This window comes from Anomalospiza imberbis, chromosome 12 (assembly GCF_031753505.1).
Source record: "Anomalospiza imberbis isolate Cuckoo-Finch-1a 21T00152 chromosome 12, ASM3175350v1, whole genome shotgun sequence".
Taxonomy (NCBI): domain Eukaryota; kingdom Metazoa; phylum Chordata; class Aves; order Passeriformes; family Viduidae; genus Anomalospiza; species Anomalospiza imberbis.
The window spans coordinates 4,896,493-4,916,223 of record NC_089692.1 but is presented as its reverse complement, the minus strand read 5'-3'; the positions used below and the strand labels follow the sequence as shown (position 1 = coordinate 4,916,223).

The 19,731-nt window shown below is 40.6% G+C and overlaps 1 protein-coding gene across 2 annotated transcripts in view; it reads right to left on the bottom strand.

Moving 5' to 3' along the window:
* The window catches only part of ADAMTS18 (ADAM metallopeptidase with thrombospondin type 1 motif 18), a 79,176-nt gene that overhangs the window by 7,876 nt on the left and 51,569 nt on the right, over positions 1-19,731 (bottom strand). For both annotated transcript variants that reach the window (XM_068202532.1, XM_068202531.1), the window contains exons 16-19: positions 18,702-18,946; positions 8,135-8,276; positions 6,827-6,953; positions 2,104-2,308 (exon numbers count right to left, since the gene is read on the bottom strand). In XM_068202532.1, coding sequence (XP_068058633.1) covers positions 2,104-2,308; positions 6,827-6,953; positions 8,135-8,276; positions 18,702-18,946 — 719 coding nt within the window. The remainder of the gene's footprint in view (positions 1-2,103; positions 2,309-6,826; positions 6,954-8,134; positions 8,277-18,701; positions 18,947-19,731) is intronic.

Below are 19,731 nucleotides of genomic sequence, written 5' to 3'. Positions count from 1 at the left end.
ACAGAATCTTCCATGGCAAGATGCTCTCAGCTATTTGTCATTTTGTCCTCACCTTGGCCTAGAGGGATGAGATCGAGGCAGAGGAAACAGCCCAGGGAATTGATACATAACTCCTCCACCACAGGAGACAGAATCTGATACAGACAATGGTTAAGGAGATATTTTAGTTGCCAGCTGCAGCTTAGGACGAGTCACCAGAATAAATAAGCATTGCTGAGCCATGGTTCAGTGGAACAGGCATGCTGTGGTTTGCACTGCCTTATGTACAACAAAATGCCTGAATGAGCCATTTGTGAGGAAATGAAGCAAAGCCCTGAAATAATGCTGCCAGCTTCCTACCTTCTTGCATCCTCTTCTAACTGTTCTTTCTACTAATAATTATGGGGCATGTTCCAAGGCAGAATCACTCCGTGTATCAAATTACAAATGTCTTTAAAAGATTTCATGAAAGGACCGTTGTGCTGAGGCTGTAACAGAAATATCTGCATGGCTGAAAATCGGTGGGTTTAATCCTTCCCCAAACAAAATGATCTTTTCATTTAAAACAACACTGATTTGTGCAGAAAGGCTGGGTTTAGATTAGATGTTAGGAAGAAATTCCTCCCTCTTAGGGTGTGCAGGCCCTGGCACAGGGTGCCCAGAGCAGCTGGGGCTGCCCCTGGATCCCTGGCAGTGCCCAAGGCAAGGCTGGACACTGGGGCTGGGAGCAGCCTGGGACAGAGGAAAGTGTCCCTGCCATGGCAGGGGGCAGGACTGGATAAGTTTTAAGGTCCCTTCCAACCTAAATAATTCTGTGATTCTGTGATTTTACATTTTTTTTCCTCTTAACACCTTTATGTCTGCAATAAAGCAGTTTTCAGCTGAATCTTAAAACCTTTATTAACTTGTACAATACTTGTACAAACCTTTACTAACTTGTTTCCTATATTTCAGCAGGACTGATGAACTTAATTGTTATGGCCTTATTTGAAAATCGCAACTTGAATTTTACACCTCTTAAAGAGGAGGAAAACAGATTTTTTTGTAATTGTCTTATTTATTTATTTATCTGCCTTAGAAGAAAGGAAGTTTGTAAGTGTGAATGCATTTGAAAATCTGGTTTATATAATCTTCTGCCACACTCAGGTTTTCTTCAGACACACTAGAAGAAAAAGTTCTTTTTTGAGAGTTGTGCTGGACTACTGAATGATTACTCATCTGTTATGGTGCTTTACAGGGCACTCCCTGTAGAGGCAGTTCCTGCTCAGCTGGGGGTGCTGAGGTCAAGATGTTCTTGAACACCTAAAGAGTAACAGCACCAAGAACAGAACACATAAGTAATACCTTTTTCAGCTAATTGAAATCCATCTTCAATCTCACTAAATGAAGATGTAAAAAAAAAAAAAAAATTTAGATCCTTTTATAAGAGTTCTGTCAGCTCTCTCTTAAAACCCAGATGAGTGATTTATTTGAAGGATACTTCATTTATCCTTACATGAACAGCATCAATAGTAGTGAAACACAGAGCAGAGCTGAGTTTTGTGTGTTTTTAGCTCAGGTGTTTCAGTGTCAGGTGTGTAAAGCAGTGTGTGCACAAAGGAATTTGCCCTCATGGCAATAGCTGCAGCAGCACTGCTTGCAGGAGAGTTACTCTAACAAAGGCAAAAGCACAGACGTGAGTAGTGAATGTGTAAATCACAAATTTATCAATCCACAATCCATATACACATGTGCATTAATATGCAACTCTAACCCCAAATATTTCTTCATTCCTTGACTGCCTGCCCTCTCTAAGAGAAGTCAATACTCCTTGGGAAGTAATCTCATAGGGGGTTGCTGGTCATAGAGCCTTAAATTATGAATCCAGAAAGAATTATCCATCTGTTTGTATGTACCTAAAAGAGCACCACGTGCCCACTTCTGGCAAGCCCTCATGTGCCAGCTCTTCTGAAGGCTGGTTACAATGCACATTTCATTTACATCTTTATACAAACATGGTTTACAGATTATCTTCAAGAAAAAACACTGATCTTCACAAAGTTTGCTCTGTTCTTTTCAGGGAGATTTTTTTGCAGTATTTTCATTATGCCAGCAGACAAAAATGTAAGTTTTTCTCCAAATTACCTGAGACCACGGGCCAGGGCTCCATTCGGGTGGGCAGTCCTGACTACTGCACACTTGCACCTGTGCTGGGGTGCTGACAGGACACAGGGAATGGGCCACCACCTCCTCTCTTTGGAAAGCCCTTTTCTGGACACACTGAATGAGACGACTTTGCTGTCCCCCTCCACAAGACTTGCTGCATGTGCTCCATTCACCTGCTGACCAGCTTAAAGGAGGAAACGTGTGTTAGAAGCACAGGAGTGCAATTAGCTGTAGAAAATCAATAAAAACAGCCACCTATCAAATGTGAATTATCCAGAGATCCTGCTCAGCCTATCTCCTGGAGTACTGGTATCTGTTCAAGCAATCAAAAAGCTGCAGTTACATGATCTATTTTCAAAGCATGGAACTTTCTGCTAGGGATGAAATATAAGTCACTCAACTAGAAAAACAAATATTGTTTGTTTATAGCTTTTATCCACTAGAAACAGCTTGCCTATGAATCTCACCTGGAATTCCTCAGGGACTGAAAGAGATGCTGCTATCGAGGCAGGTGGAGTATTTAGAAGATAGAATTAGATAGAATTTAGCCAAGTACGTACTGACCGCATTTGTGCTGAGATAACACTCTACTCACACAGGGTGACAAATATTGGCATTTCTGTCAAACCCTACTGGCCCTACTGGTATTCATAAAAAAAAGAACTTGCTTGCTAAAAGAAGGAGTCCTGTCACTGACATCCTGAGGAAATGAAAAGGCTCTGAAAGGCTGAGAGTTGGGGCTGTTCAGCCTGGAAAATCGAAGGCTCCAGGGTGGTCTCAGTGCATCCCTCCGGTACCTGAGGGAAGCCTGGAAGAGAGCTGGAGGGGCACTTTTCACAAGGGAATGCACAAGGAAAAGAGGGAATGGCTTTAAGCTGAAGGAGGGCAGGTTTAGATTAGATATAAGGGAAGAAATTGTTCCCTGTGAGGGTGGGGGAGGCACACCAGAGCAGCTGGGGCTGCCCCTGGATCCCTGGCAGTGCCCAAGGCCAGGTTGGTCACTGGGGCTTGGAGCAGCCTGGGGCAGTGGAAGGTGTCCCTGCCATGGCTGGGGTGGCACTGGATGGGCTTTGAGGTCCCTTCTGACCCAAAGCACACTGTGACTTTATGATTCTCTAACTCAATGATTTACATATCCTCAGACTAATAAATCTGGCAGACAGTTGATGCAGAATCTAAATAAAACAGAGGCAATTTAACCAGCACAAGCTGTTGGGCAATGTGTGCTCAGGCACAGGGACGCTGCAGTTTACACGTCATGTCCCTCGAGTGACACAAAGTCTGAGGGGTTATTGCCAATTGCTTGGGCTAAGTTCAGTTTTGACATGCCAGGGCTGCTCACTATTTCTATTCTTGAAGCTCTGAGTGGGTCCCCAGGCATTGTGGGACACTTTGCAAACATGCAACCAAGTGTCTTTGTCCTTGAAGGCTTCCAATATAAGGCCATAATCACAGCCAGATAGGAAAACAGAAGTGAAAAAGCAGAAGAAATTATGAATGACTAAATGATTACTCACTGAGAACTCTTATTCAAAGACCCAGCACTGAAATGAAACTGAAGATTTTTAAACAGTTTGACAAATTTTTAGTAATTTTTGTCATGGAAAAGGTTCTTGTCTCACATCTGACCACTTGGCCGATCCTACTTCCACAGTTTCTCACAGCATCAATCGTGTGACCACTGGAATAACTGCTTACATAAGGTTTTAGTGACAAGAAAGCTTTCTTCGTCCTGTGTGAAAGACGCACGGTGTCCCATTTGCCTGTCTATTCACAGCTGCCTGAAAACAAAGCTAATTTTAATTGTAAAAAAATCATAAAAAGCTTATTTTTGAAAAATGTCTTTGGGAATAGAAGAAATCCCAGCTCTCAGTATCTAGCAACTTCAGGAACTGCCAAAAGTAGTGAGAAATGTAAAAGGCACTAATTTAAGGACAAAGAAATATTAATGTGAAAAGTCAGTCATTATGTAATTCCAGAACACATCAGAAGTTTCATTTTTGTCTGATTTATAAATATTTGGGCCATTGAACTACAAACTTATGTGAAAAGAGTTTCAATCCATTTTACAACTTCTAATTAGTTTGCCTTGATGTTTCTGACAATGGCCATTGGTGGAGTGACCGAAAGTGTTCATTTTAAGAATTTATTCACCATAACTGCTCGGAAAGCCCCCCTCTTCACAGAGGAGAGGGCAGTAAACCTACTTTAATGTCCTCTAGTAAACTTCCATTTTCCAAGATTATCTGGGCTGTGATCCAAGAGTATCTTTCATTAGTTCAAATAACTAAATAATTATGACCAGATTTGGCAGCTCTGAAATCCAACAACAGCAGTGTGCAGTGCTGGTGCCTTTCTGTGTGGGACAGTAGTTTGGTCCCACTCAGACTAATCAGCCTTTGTTCTTATGCAGAAATTATTCTTCACTGACCTTTACAAGTCTGGAGCCTCTTTTATGTCCCCAAACTGACGCACTTGTATCTCATCTGTCACCTCTTTCCCCTGCCTGTTCTGCCTGGTGTATTTGGGTTTGCTTTCTTTGCTGGCTATTAAACATTCTTTTGTTTCCTCCACGGTATTTATTAATCCTATTTTTTTCTTTTGTTTTTTTTTTCTGTTGGCAGTCTTGGGTTTATGGGAAATATTACATGCTGTGAGTTTCTGGGCAGATTCCTCAGCAGAGATATCCTGGCACAGTTTCACTCACATGAATGGCAACCTGTTAATTTAAGGCATGGTCCTACTTGTAGATCCTCCATGCATTAATATATCCTAAGGATTTTAAGAATAATTAATTAGTGAGTTGAACAATTTTTCCCTAGAGGTGCTTGGGGCTTTTACATGTTTTCTTTTTGTACTCGTTCTATGGTTCAACTCATTAATTTTGTTTTAAAGTAGAAAATCATAGAATAGCTGCGATTTCAGTACGAAAACATTGCACTGTGTGTCAAAATGAATATTAAGCATTTTCACGGTAAATATATATCAGTAGATGTTCAAAATACATGAGGATCTCAGGTTATCAGAGATAGAAATTTTGTGTGTGGTCAGTATAAGTAAACCTGATTTGGGTGGAGCTTTGTAGCATAATGATGCCACATCAAAACAAAGGTAAGCAGAAAGAGCTTAGGCAGACTCCTGCAGACATCACAGACAATACATTTCTGTGTTCATTAGATAAAAATAGTCCTGGCAGAAGATAAGCTGCACATGAAAACATTATGTTTGGCTACAAAGATTACTTAAAATTGGTATTGGGAAAATCATGTGGCTAAACGCAATCTAAAGAAACTGCTGAAGCAGTAACATGGGGCTCTCATGTCACAAGGTATCATTATTTAAACCTTATCTCCATTGTTTTGTGGTCATAGTGTGTAATTTGGTATTTGGGTTTGGTGTACTCTGCTGTACTCTTTAAATCTGCAGGAAATTCCAAACTATTGCTGGACTATTTTTCAGTATGTTCAACATACTGCAAAGTATGGATTTTTAAGTAAAACCAAAGTCACTACAGAACATATGCATCTTTTTGCTTTGCCCCACCATCCTCTCCTGGACTGGGGAGGATGAGGAATGCTTCCTATTAAACATCATTAAATGGGATATTTTATGAACTATGGGAGCAGGCTTAGCCAACTGCTTTTACTGTTGCTTTTATCACCCCAGAGTAAAACCAGCAGATGACGCCAGGTCTGGACCCTTCCTCCATTTCTTCTGCTTCAATGCACCTTCAAGTGTATTTACTTCCCACTGAATAAAAGACTCTTAATTTTTTTCAACATATTCCTTTAGAAAATCTCCTGTTCTGGAGGCTGAAATGTCTAGTCCAACATAATACAGCTCTTCTGATCTTTAATATAAAATTAAAATAATGCTGAAGTTGCAAAGTCAGGAATCCAAAAGTGAAATAACCTGAGGAAGAAAGATGTCCACTATGTCCTTTAATCTATCCATTTTTATCCTAAGCCACATAATACTGTGTTTAATTATACAAGCACAGAACGTTTTTTTTTTGTTGTTTTTTTTTTTTTTTTTTTTTTTTTTTTCAAAGGACCCCTACTTCAGCTACTATAAATCAGTGTTAACTCCCTTGGTTTTTAAATTGATTTAGACCAGCTGGGTTCTAAGTGCTTATCTATATGTCAATGTCTTCCTTTGCATCTCGCCTTTCTTGTATCTTTTAGAAAATAAGATTGTTCACAAAGGCAATGCCTTCATATATATTTTTGTGGGCACCAGGAGCTTTGCTGACAGCTCATTTGGTTCAGATGGTCCTCTTCGCGGCATCACAATACTTTGTGGGGCATTTTGTCCAAAAATCACTAATTACACTTCACAAGGCTCTTTTAACCTAATCTAATATGTGGAATGTGAGTCATGGGGCCAAGCTTCCACACAGCACTTTACTCAGGAAATGGGCTTAGTGATTCAAGATGAGGAAAGGTGGCAGAAGGAGCCCCTGAGAAAACTGGATTTGTCACCCCAGCAGAGGCACAGAGCCCTCAGGAGCCCTTGCTTTAGGCACCAGACCCAAAACTCCACTGGGAGGCTTGGGCAGAGCATCTTAAACAACTCCTGGTTCCCGTTCAGAGAGCACCAGGGGTTCATCCAGCAGGAAAACAATTCCCCCCAAGAGGATGCCCTCCACGGCACAGCCAGGCACAGGGCACAGCCAGCAGGCTCAAAACCCCAGAGAACTTACTAGGCTGGGCAGGGATTTGTGTTGCACAGTTTTGTTTCACTTAAAGGCTTTGTCCTTGGGCCACAAAAGGAGGTGTTGACTCGTGCACGATGATCTTCCAAACAAATTGCTTTTGCTGTAATGTGTCCTGTGGAAGTATTAGAAAAGAATACGCTATAATAAACCTGTATTTGAAATACAAGAGCAAAAAGTAGTAGAAAACAATTTTAACTAAACAAGTCTAAACTTATCCTTGCTACAAATCCACTGACTTGAAATAAATAAAATATGCAGCAACCTGTTTTAACATTGATTTCATTCTCTGTAGCATAGATACTACTGAAGTCAGATAAAACATTTTAGCTATAAACAACAGATTCGAAGACTGTTCCCCCAGCAAAAATTATTAATTATTCAAATTCTAATTCCCTGCAGACACCAGCAGTGCTTGCTTAGAGCCCTTCTCACCCATGTGAAAACTACAAATAAACATTCTGTAAACTTTTTACAGTGAATCTCTACAGACTCCAGAGTTCTGCAGGTACCTGTACCTTAGACTTACTCAAGTGTCAGCAGCAGGAGAATTACAGAAATGCCTTAAGTGATTTTATAGATTTATCTTTTAACTGAGATCTATCATTCACTTCACACATGGTTCATTGGGCACAGTGAATCAAATTTGGAAACAAGGCTGTTTTCATCATTTTTATATCCATGTTACAGCCTTTTAAGGGGAAGGAAGAAAATACAGCTGTAATATTTTATGGCTACAGTGCTCCTGGTGGATCTTTCTTCCATAAACCATTTACTGAGATGTTGTGAAGTTCTGACACTGCACCAGCAAGGTATTAATGAATTTCACCTGAACTTTTTTGCCAATACAGGAGCATTTCCTTCAGTGCCCAGTCAGATCCTTTAGTATTACAGACTTCCAACATGCCAGCTTTTTGCTTTCATAACACCCCAGATTTACTTTCACTGACAAAAAATGCAGGATTTATAAAAACAAATAAGGGTCTGTGCAAGAAAAGAGGAAATCAAAGTGTATAATTAATTTCCATATTACTTCAACAGGAAGATGTGATATGCATACAGGTTGACCTAAACAAACAATACTGACTCACTGGCATGAATATTTTTTACTCTAAAGACCATACAAAGTTATTTCCTCTGTGTTCTAAGTTATCAGATAAAAAAATAAGGACCAGGTGTTCAGTGTAAACCCCTGTATGCATCAATGTAGATTTGCAAAATTAAAGGCAGCTGAAAGCTTTGAGATGCTTTAAAAAAATGAAAAAGAAGAGGCTTGGCAATGGGAAAGTCACCTACCACCACCACAGGTCGCTGAGCACTCAGACTGCACTGTCACCCAGGAGTAGCTGTGTTTTCTGACTGATGTCTTGTTTTCAATGCTGGTTTTGGCAAATGTATATTCCCAAGAAATCCCAGGGTTTTTGCCTTGTAACAGGATCTGTAGAGGGATATTTGGGGTTTATTTTTTTTTAAAAAAAAAGTGGGGAGGACGTGAAAAAAAGGATTCTGTCAGTCTGAAGGAAGATGAACGAAACACAATAAACACAAAATATACAGACACACAGCATGCTTGTGAGAGGATTTTCAGGGGACCCAAAGGAAAGACCATCAGAGCAATTCCTAAACAGCAAAGCATTGCCCGGAAAAACACCCGCAGGTCTGTAAGAGAGGGTGCAGAAACAGAGTCCCCTCCAGACAATCAGGGGCACCTGACTGGGTCAGCAGCAGCACTGCCTTCAGCAGAGGTGGAGCATCACCCCCAGAACATCACCCTCTGGCCCCTGCACTCACTGGGAGCCCACTGCACTCTGCCTGGGGCACTGCAGGACATGGATTTGGCATCTGGGGATGGGTGACATCTCCTCTCTTTAGTAAACAAAGCCCTGGCTGATCCTTCTAGCTGTGGGTGAGGGTCTGTAGTGACACAGAGTCCCCAGGCAGTGCAAAGGAGAGCTGCTTTATTGCAAAATCCAGGCCTTTCTCAGTTACACAGCTTTAAATCATATCAAACATAATTCAACCAATCACCATACACCATGATGAGAATACATAATGGTTATATAATTTGCTTTTCTACCTCTAATTCAGCTGAGTCACTTTCCCACAGTCCTTTTCTACCTAGCAGGCCTGATCCATGGTTTACAAGGCCTTCCCTTTGTAAGGTTTTACCTACATGCAACATCTAGCAAGGAGGAAGCTTTGCCCACCAAGCAGGACTCAGATGCTTTCCTGGCAGAAGCTTGAGCAAAGCAGCAGCACAGCTGAGGGGCTGGAGGTGGCTTCCTCAGTTCTTGGGGCTACGGGTCTAAAACACAAATCTCTTTCTTGTAAAAAACTCTTTTCTATGTGGACTGGTGATAAATTTTGTTTGTAAGACCCTCAGCTGGAATTTTTCTCATGGTGACTGAAGCTGATAAAGCTTCAGTGCAGGAGAGAACCTGTCCTTGGGTGTCTACAGAGCAAAAAAGAACTGGAAAAATCTTTTATTCACTATTTCAGCATAATGTTTTGGGAAAGTTATAGTAAGTGTGATTACTGACTATAATAACAATCTCTGTCATTTAACTCAGGGAGCCCAGCTCTCAAGGGTGTACTATTTTAGAGGTGAATTATATTGCAGTTTTCATTCACTGTATTCATTTCAAGACTGAATTATAATCACTGCAAGATGCATGAACATCTGACACATACCTAAATTTGGGGAGAAATTTCTACTTAGCAACATTTATTTTAGAAACTTTTGGCAGCAAAGGGCATTTATATCCACACTTAGTAGAAACAGTGTGGGAGTTTACAGTTACAGAGCTCTAATGACTCTTAACTCTTCACCAATATGGATCTTGTCACAGTAACATAAAGAGCAGGTGCAGTTGACCTCAGTTCCTAAATATGCTTTTTGATAAGCATTAGCATTTCAAGTACAATTCAAGTCTATGTTAATAATTGCCATTCAAAATATTAATAACTTATCAGTGAAGTTTACATAATGTCTGACCTGAGAACTTAAACAATCCATACAAGTAGAACTGGTTTCATAAAATAGCAACAAACTCACATTTATGTTGTTTAAGACCAAGGACTATAGTAACATTTTGAAATGTAGCCAAGGGTTTTAAGGTATTCTGAAAATGTACCTATTGGAAAACAGAAATTGCCCACGACAGTGAAAATTCAGACCAAATTTACATGACCTGCAGCTCAATAATGTTGAACACATGAAGGATCTGGACTGCATAGTGTTTACTTTTCTAGAAGAAATAAAAATGGATGCTATCAATTCCATTCTTAGTAGCCAAAGATTTTATTTCAGTCAGGGAACCTCAATAATGATCCAAACTGAGAAAATAGCAATTAGGGCTGCAAAAGGCAAATACTTCCAAATGAATTGTGAGTATGTGCCTTCTCCTGGGAGGATTCGTATTAGAAACTCCTTCAAGCACAGGTAAATCCAGTATTTCATGTGAATTTTTTCAGCCATCCAAGCTTAATTCATGAGCACCTTAGAATAACAGTGAGATTATGGAAGAAATAGATCTGAGAGTGATTACTGACCTCTATTTTGAATGAAAACTCTTGGTAGAAATAGGATTACCAGATCTGCTTTAAGGATGAGTTATAGATGCAAATATATATCACAACTATTTTTCAAGAACAGGATTAAAATGGAATACGCTGAAATTAGGAAACATGAGAACTGAGACTGCTGTGCAACTCCTTTCTGCCCTGCACAGCTGCACCCCAGATCTCAGGATCTCTTACTGGCTCCCCAGAAAACCCCCACAGTGTCCAGTGCTCCCAGCACATGGGGCTCACTAATGAACATCTCACAAAGCTTCTGTATTTCACTCTAGGCTCCTTCCTCAGGGTGTGCTTCTTCACCCTAGTTGCTATGCTCTATTCAAACCATTCCCAGTGTAACTTTTTTTGTGACTTTTCTTTTTCCCTTGGTTATTCATCATTATCTGATGTAAATGTGCTAAGATTTAACAGCCCCTTCAGATGAAGGAAAACATCTCTTCTGAAAAATACTACAGGATGTATAATGTTCAACTGACTTTTCATCAGGAATTGATTGAAAAGTTGCAATTTTGCCAAAGTAACATTTTTATTTTCACAAATCTATCAGACTGCTGACAGCAAAAAGTCCAGCTGTTAAAACAGCTACTCTACAGTTTGAATATTGAACCCCAAGTCCACTGGCATTAGAGATAAAACAGGTTGCAACAACGTGCTCACTCTACTCTTCTTCTCTCGAGGACAAATTGAGACAAATATCTGAAGCATAAAGCTTCAGATCATATGCTTCAGAAAAAAAATGCAGTGTGTTAAATAGAAAGAACTGAACCCTCTAATACTATTCTTCATTTAAAACAATGCCTTCCCTGCTTCTTCCTACAGACCAGACCTCAAAATATTTTAATTTACATTTACTCATCCTCCAAGTCTAAGGCATTAGCACAGATCTCGGCATCTTAGGCAGCCAGAAACACTTTCTCCCATTTCAGTAGGTGCTCTGTGTTCCTTCAAGAGCAGAGGCTGAAATTCTGTCTGGCCTTTTAATAAGTTGTGTCAGAGGAGGAGGAGGTTTTGTCCATACCACAAAACCTCATGTAAGGGTTAGTCCTCATCTCATTTGATTCTGACAACTGTCATAAAACTGTGCTGTGCCAGTGGCCAAAAAGCAGCAAAGTTTAAAGCTTTTCTAATAAAAATATCTTGAAGTATTAGACTGAACATTTGTCTTCTGAAAGTGCTCTTTGTGACAGTGGAGGCATGGAACAGATGGAATGCATTCTGAACACAGAGTTCAGAACAGGAAAGGGGGAGGATGAGAAGGTAAGAGTGGCAGTTTTACCCCTGTTAGAGCAATACTCTGCTGGTGCTTCAGCAGAGTGAAGGGGATGGTCTGGGACGAGTGAGAACAAGCCCCGTGAGAATCCATCCCTTCAGAGAACAGAGAACATGATGCAGGGAGCTCGCAGCCGGGTGGGTGCCTGGGGGTAAATCCTGCACACCGGGCAAGCTGGGCCATACACATTTTAAGACCTTGGGCTACACCCCCTCCTTGCATGTTGGGAAGTAGCCACAATTCTAACAGGCAGGATAGGGGAACTTCCTTCCCATTTCCTGGCCAGCAGCCAAAGCCAGAGCCCCTTCCCACCCAGCCGGAGAGGAGAGGGAATGTTTACCAAGCAGGAGCTGCATCACTGTCAGGTGTCTCTCCTCCTGTATCATCCCAGCCATGCAGAAAAAGGGGCAAAATCAAACCATGGAGCAGTATTGGAGACAAAAATATTGCAGGGCACAAAAAAAAATGCTTTGAAATCCCTGGTGCTCAGCTAAAAAATAGTACATGGTGTATAATGTCTTACCGAGTTTTCATCAGGAATGCAATACTATTGCAAAGTTGCAATTTTGCCAAAGTAACGAGCATATAAAAAGTTTTCTATCGTATTTTCAAACATTCATTATAAAGCCCCTTCTTAACAACCCAATAACTGAAGTCTGCATATTCAGCCAAGTTATCAGACCTACAAATATGGAAAGACCTCCAGCGCTAGTCTACTTAACTGGATGCATTCCAGCATCTTTTCAGCCAACTGGCATTTGCTCCCAAATTTACAGCTGGCAAACAACCTCCTTAAACATTTCCAGTTCCTCAACAGAACTGTTTAATGTCTACCTTTAACACACCAACCACCTGACTTCAGACACAGCACTCAGCAGCTCTGACCGCAGGGCGCAGAGTTATAAAATTTACAGCTTCTTGAGTTGGAAAACCACAGGCTCTACGGCTGGAATCTGCTGGATCTATTCCGAAGGAAAAGAACCGTGCCTTTAGCTTACGGCACAAAATGGTAAAACAATGGATAAATTGAACTCTCCTGAGTAAAGAACCTTTTCCTTTTGCTGCTAATTTTGATGTGAAAGCTAAACCAGTAAATTCTCTAAACTAGCTGTGCATCTGCTCCTTTGTTTCAGATTTTTTTTCCTCATGGCCATCCTAAGTTTCCAATATAACACTCTATTTTGCAGGTCAAATTTTTAAAGAGTCTACTAACATTGCTTTGTTATGATTGACTTGGTGCTTTCCAGTATTTTTTTATTGTAAGATGTGCATGTGAAGTTACTTGCACCACACTGAATTAAGAGAGATTAATTGATACAAGCTAAGTTCCTATTCCTTCCATGACGTTTTGTTCAATGTTTAGGAAAGAATACTAATGCCAGGCTTGTAGCATGCTGAGAAAAGGACTTGTTATCCCTGTGGAAGTCTAACAGACAGTTACAAATCACTTACAGAGTGAAGCTGAGCATAGAGGAAAAAATCCAGGTAAAAAAGACTATTTTCATGTGCATGTGCCCAATTCACAAAATGGGCAAGAGCCCAAACTCTGAATCGCAGTATCCACAGTGCCTTTGATCTGCATCCTCAAGCTGCATCTACATTGCAAACATCATCTACACTTCCAGGATCATTCCCATTCTTTGGAGGCCTTGGATAATTTCTTTAGGGGCATGTACCAATCTGCCGGGAGGGCAGACAGAGAAGTCTGTGTGAGGGCAAGTGCCTGGCTGTGCTCTGCTTGAGACCTGCAGTTCTCATCTACTGGGGATCTACATGCTGTTTAATAAATACTGTAACAGCCAATATCCTAAGCCACATTCTGATTTCTCTGTTCAATCAAGGTTAATTCCATGGACTTCTATGAATTTATTCTGGTATATTTAAGCATACAGCATATGGTTCTGGTGGAAAAGTGTTTAAAACAAGTTTTAAAACTGGTCTGTTGTCTTCAATGGGCAGTTACTGGATGGGATCCTTGACAGTGGCAGCATGAAGTCTTCAAAGGAAAGTGGGAGAACACCTGCTTGGAAAGCAGTAAAGGAAGAATTACCCACTGGGTACTTAAGCCAAGCCTTAAAACAAAAGGGGTTTTATCTCTTCAGTACTTCTAAAATAACTTTAAAGACAGTCCTAACTAAAAGCTTATGACAAACTACTGTTTTTCAAGTCCACTAAGGTCATTAAAAGGAAAAAAAAAAGTGTATGAAAGGGTCCTAGATGATCTCATTTCTACTTCAGCTGTTTCAAATTTATCTTCCATTGTTATTATGCTCCATTTTTTCACTGTTCACATGCTAAATGTACAACCTTCAGGGATGCTGTCCAGCTAATCTCTCCTCACTACAGGAGAACCCTTTTATCCATTGTATTGAGTCAACATCTGTATCTTATAAGTACATCTTAGGTCTCTTTAGCCTACTTTCTCTTCAGGGGAAATCAGTACAAATTTATCATCTAGTAGCTAATAATAAATGTAATCCTTTATAACTGCAACTTGGCTTTCTCCCAGTGGCAGCTACATCATCAGCAAAGCCATTCCACCTGGCCTCCCTTCTCCTGTTTTCCCCTATTGATAAAGAGGAAGTGATTTACTGGATTTAATTAGATGTATTTCTGCCTTGAAGCTCCATTCACCTTCTCTTCCTGTGGATGTCTGCTTCTTTACAAAGTATCCTCTCCATCTGTTACGTATTGATGTTAAAATAAACTCTCTTTATTTCACAAAGATGTTGCAATCTCTTGATTTAATGTTTCACCAAGTTTGAGGTAAACTTCAGTGAGGATTCTCATCCTGTCTCATCCTGGGAAACTTTGCTTTCTCCAATTCTATTTGACTTCTCAAACCAGTCAATTCTTCCTTCATCTGCTTATTGATAGAATGGAACACAAAATTACAAAACTATCATGTTTTTAAATTAGTTCCTGAATCCCTGGCCGTGCAGCCTCTTTCATGCCCACATAAAGTTTTGTTTTCTTGTGCCCTTTCAGAATCTTTCTCAGCATTTGAGTGAGTCATGGAGGGTGACTGAATATTTCACCAAATGAACATCCCTAGTGAGCCCTACAGGTGACAGAGCCCTGTGGGGGCTCTCTTTCTCCAAATGATTTTCAGCAACTGGTGGTGCCCACTGGCAGCCCTTGCTTGCAAAGCTAGATAATTAATGATAAATATACTGACTGTTTCTCCTTAACTTTCAGTTAACAGAAAAACTCTGAAAAGGTCTTTAAACTGGAAGAACTGATCTTGGATTACCTAGGTCCAAATAACAGATAAATGAGCTGAAGGTATTCAGCTACATTTAAAAAAAAAAATCCAGCAGGTTTCTATTTAAGACGAGACAAATATGCTACAAAAAACTATATTTTAAAAAACTGGTATCAACTTCTCACCCTAGATTGGCATCTACCATATTTCTACCCCTCTGACCACTGACCATTATTTAATGTAATCTAAATTGGGCCATTTCAGTGACTGTCTTCTGAATCTATTAATATTTTTCATTTCAGCTTTTACTGGCTTTTGAAAACCCATAATCACCAAAAATATCAGTGTTAACTTCAGAAGGACACTGATACACAAATTCTGAGGGACATCAGTTTACTGGGTTGTCCTTTCCCCCGCTCTGTGAAATCAATTCCTGAAAAATCCAGAAGGGATCCTGATGAATCCTAAAACCTCATCTCATGCATTCACCCTTCCAGCAGTTGTGCTTAGGAAATACTAGTCATGCATATTAATTCCACATTCATCTCACAATGTTCTCTTCAGAAAATATCTGGCCACTACAGTTTGTACTTTTTCTCCCACAACCCAGTTAAATTACAGAGTCACTACTCTTTGTCTTTTTTAGTATGATTCATTCCCATAATTACATATCTGTAATATATAGAAGTATAGATATGGAGGGGAGGGTTTGGTGAAATTCTAGGGTAAATAAGAAAAGCACTTTATGTCTTTTTCTGGTCTCTGACCCATTTTTGAATAGTGTTGAGGGCTGCAGTGTCTGATGAAATGATACGTGCTCAGCTGAACTATTGAAAAGCCTGACAGAAAAGCAGATGCATAGGAACACACTGTACAATAAAATATAAATACACTACATTTCACAGAACTGCAAGGCTGAACTTGTGGTGTGCAAGGCAATGGGAAATTTAAAGATTTCTTTTCTTATTTGCATCTCCTTCTGCTCTCTCAATACATGCTTCAGATGTCTCTTTCAAGAAAATATTTTGGAGGATGACTGCATTTCAAAGGAAGTGATTGCCTTGAGCACAGACTTGCCAGACCTGTCTGGTCCCATCCTCTCCTGGGAATGTTGCTCGGAGGACGAGGACGTGCACAGCCTGAGCTTCCTGGATACCTGCAGCCTGCTTTGCATGCAGAAACAAAGGCAAAAACCTGGACCATTTCAGTCACCACACAAATCTCTAGCAAAATTATAACTGCAGAATGAAATGGGCATGAGCTGTGTTAATCTGGCATTCAGTCATAGGTGAATGGCAATAAATACAGCTGCAAAACCTTCTATTTTCAGCCCACCTGAAAAAGAAAAGCTCCTGTATTATACATACAATTTATCCAAGTCCTCAATACCTGCAGTGCACCATTTTACTGGGGCTCACACTGAATTATTCTGGGAGAAAAACAACAGCCCTAATCCAGAAAAGAAGTATTAAATATCTTTTGAATACAGCCTTATTAAAAAAAAAAAATCTGAAGATTGCATGAAGAAGTTGAGGTCCAAACCCTGGAAAACCTTATCTTACATAAAACTAATCTAGTTGAATAAAAGATTGCAGCAGAACAGTTTTGTGTAGTTCTTTGAAAATTACAGGTTGGATAAAAAATGAAAATGAAGCTACACTGTAGTATGCTTAAACACCCCTTTTTTCAGCCTGCTATCAGTTTCTGGTATTTGGAGCTGAATCAGGATTCATTTCACTACTATGGCTGCTAGCAGACACTCAGAAATTTTGTTTCTCAAAACATATTTCTTCAGTTTTCTGGCATTTTTGCTTCTTAGAGTTACTGGTAAGTTATGAATAATGCAGATCTCTGAACAGAAAATTCTGCTTTTTTTTTTTTTTTCAGAATTGAGCTTGCTGAATGTTGCCTAAATTATTAAAGGGGGGGGAAAAGCATCTTAAATTCAGTTCCTAGATATGTGTAATTGGGGAACACATAGCATTTTTAGTCATTCGAATCCCCAGCTACCAATGCCAGTGGTGTAGGTATTTCAATAAAAATACAAGGGAAGCTTAAATAAGCTCTGAAAGGAGCAACAGCCTCCAGTTAAATGCTACATCTTAATAAAACTGTTTAGCATAATTTGAAAGGATGAAAATAGAAGTGTTATTTGGCATTAATTTATTTTCTTTAATCTTTATTCTGCAAAGTATGTGCATGATATGCAGCCAAGTCTTCCTCCAGGCAATTTATTATTCATACTTCAGCTTTATAATAATAATAGAGTTCAAATCTACTTTGGGTTATGACAAATAAGATTTCTGGGAGTTCAGCTTAACATGTCATACTATTTGTAAGTGTGGTGGTTTTGGTCTAAGGCAGATGATTTGCAGAGAGGGGAGCATGTCTGTAGCTTGTAGACCAAACTTATTGGTCTAAAGGAAGATCCCTATAAACATACATAACCAAAATGAAGATTATTCAGTGAAGAAAAACGTTGCAAAAGGCATTGTGAATTGTGATGGCAATTTGTGGAAAGACAAACTCTTAGCCCATGTCAAACTGCCTGTTCTAAAACCTGTGTTCACTCTCCAGAGCTCTAACGTGCCCATGCTCCAGGGCCTTCAGTGGTTCCTAAGGACACATTTCAGTCCATTACTCAGCCAGCAGGAAGAGCAGCAAAGCTCTTCAGTATTCCAAATACACATTTCACTGGACACTGGTGAAAGCTTTAACAACCCTTGAAGAATATGCTTCATGTCCCAGTCTGTGCTTGCTCTTTCTTGGCTGAACAGGCCCAAGCTGGGCAAGGGAGCGGATTCCAGAGCCTGGGATATGGGATGGGGACAAGGACAGCAGGATGCTGCCATGGCCAGGGGGCACAGCACCCACTGCCGTGCTCCCCAGGGGCACTGCACGTTCCAGAGTGCTGCTGGAAGGTGTGGGGAGGAACTGAATCCCTGCTGGGGAGGGATCCTTCCTTCTCGCAGGGAAGGAAGGATTCATCAAAACAGACTTAACAGCTGAGTTACAAAGCCAAAGACCTGCTAGAGCTAAAAAGGGGCAAACTAATGGAGCTAACAGGAAACAAAGCCCTTGATGATTCAGACTGAAATGGCCCCTCAGATGTTCTGATGCATTTTAGAAGAAAATCTAGCTAAGCAACCTGATGCAGAAAGAGGTTTTTCTTAGAACAGGAGCAAAGGCCAATTTTAAAATTGTAAAACTTGAACTAACCATGTAAATTGCAAGTTTCCTTTCTGCTTACAATAGTTTCAACACAGAACATCTGGCAAACAATGTAGATGACACAAATTTGATTGTGAGATAAACATATATAATAGAGTAACTGAACCAACAGAAATTCATTCTACAGGAACCTGTGTGTGGTATTTTGACTGCATTCCAAGGTGGATGTGAAAATGGCTCCACTCACCTGCAGTTTCAGAAGCATTATTTGAACCTGCAGCCATCAAGCATTGACGTAATGGTACCTTTAATTTTTACACTATTGGATTTTATTGTATGCCATGTATGGGAGGCATTCACAATCTCCATCACTATTGTGAAACTCAGAAATTATGCTATAGGGTGTTTCATGCACCTTCCTATTCACTGAATTTGTGACAGTTTTCTAAATTTCAGACCTCAGTAAAGCAGTGAAAGGCCTTTCAATCCAGGATGACTGACCACACAATTAAGTCTGAATGCTATCGTGACTCAACACTATTCTTTAATCTCTCTGAGAGCCCCAGTGCAGAGCTGAAGCTGTCGTTACCAATTCTGTAATGGACATCAGGGCAAGAACAAACAGAAGCCAGGCTTACTTCAAAGACCAGCGTCTCATTAGTGGGTCCTGCAGCATAGAGACTCTCGGGATGGTTAAAGGAGCGTTGATAATCAAAAACTGTCCCGGCAAAAGGGAACTTCCCTGGCCAGTCGATTGTCCAGTCTCCTGTCAGGTAGTACTTGCTGGCCAGGCTGCGCACGGCCAGGTAGCTGGGGGAGACGTGCATCTCCTGCAGCTGGATGCTGCGCGCGCCCGCCGGCACCGTCACCACCGCGTAGTAATCTGTGAGGAGAGGAGGCAGCAACGTGTTGGCAGCTGGCACACACAGAGCTGGCTCGTCTCCCTGAGCCAGTTTGAAAATTAGCACAGTTCAGAAGATACACACCTATTCTGACCCACCAAGTTAGTCCATTTTCACCAGGAAAAAACAGTTCTGATTTTAACATCCCCCCCGCCCCATGCAGCCTGTAATCAGAGAAACTCTGAGGTATTTCAATTCCTGAATTTTTTTCTTGTGATTAAAGGCAAGAAAAAGCAAGTTCACCTTAGAAAACTTCAGAACACACTAATGGTGGCTCCACTGTAGCTTTTCCTGCAGCTCCCTACAGTAGTTGGAAGGTACTACTGCCAAGCACGAGGGCTGTGAGGTGAGGTGCACTGGGATGCAAAGTTCTCACAAAGCCCTGGATACCAGAGGATCTCCCTGCTGCCAGCCAGGGCTGCATTACTACATCCTGGACAATTTCCTGACCTATATTACTGCAGTAAGGACATGTCTTATGACCAACAGCAAAGAGATCCTCAAAATACCCTCGTGGGTACTGAAATCTTATCTGCATTTTGTGCCTTAAAAAACTGCAGCACAGTGAGATTGTTTCCCAAGAAGCCTGTGACAGTGCACTAAGGAAAAGTCCACCTCCCAGTGCCTGGATCTTCCACTGAAACAGCTTCCAAACTACTTAATTTAAAAATGGACATGGAAATACTGTCATGTTTGGCATTATGCTGTGTATTGCTTTTTATATGTTCCACAGTCTCATCCGAGTCAGAGCTGCTGACAGCTATTT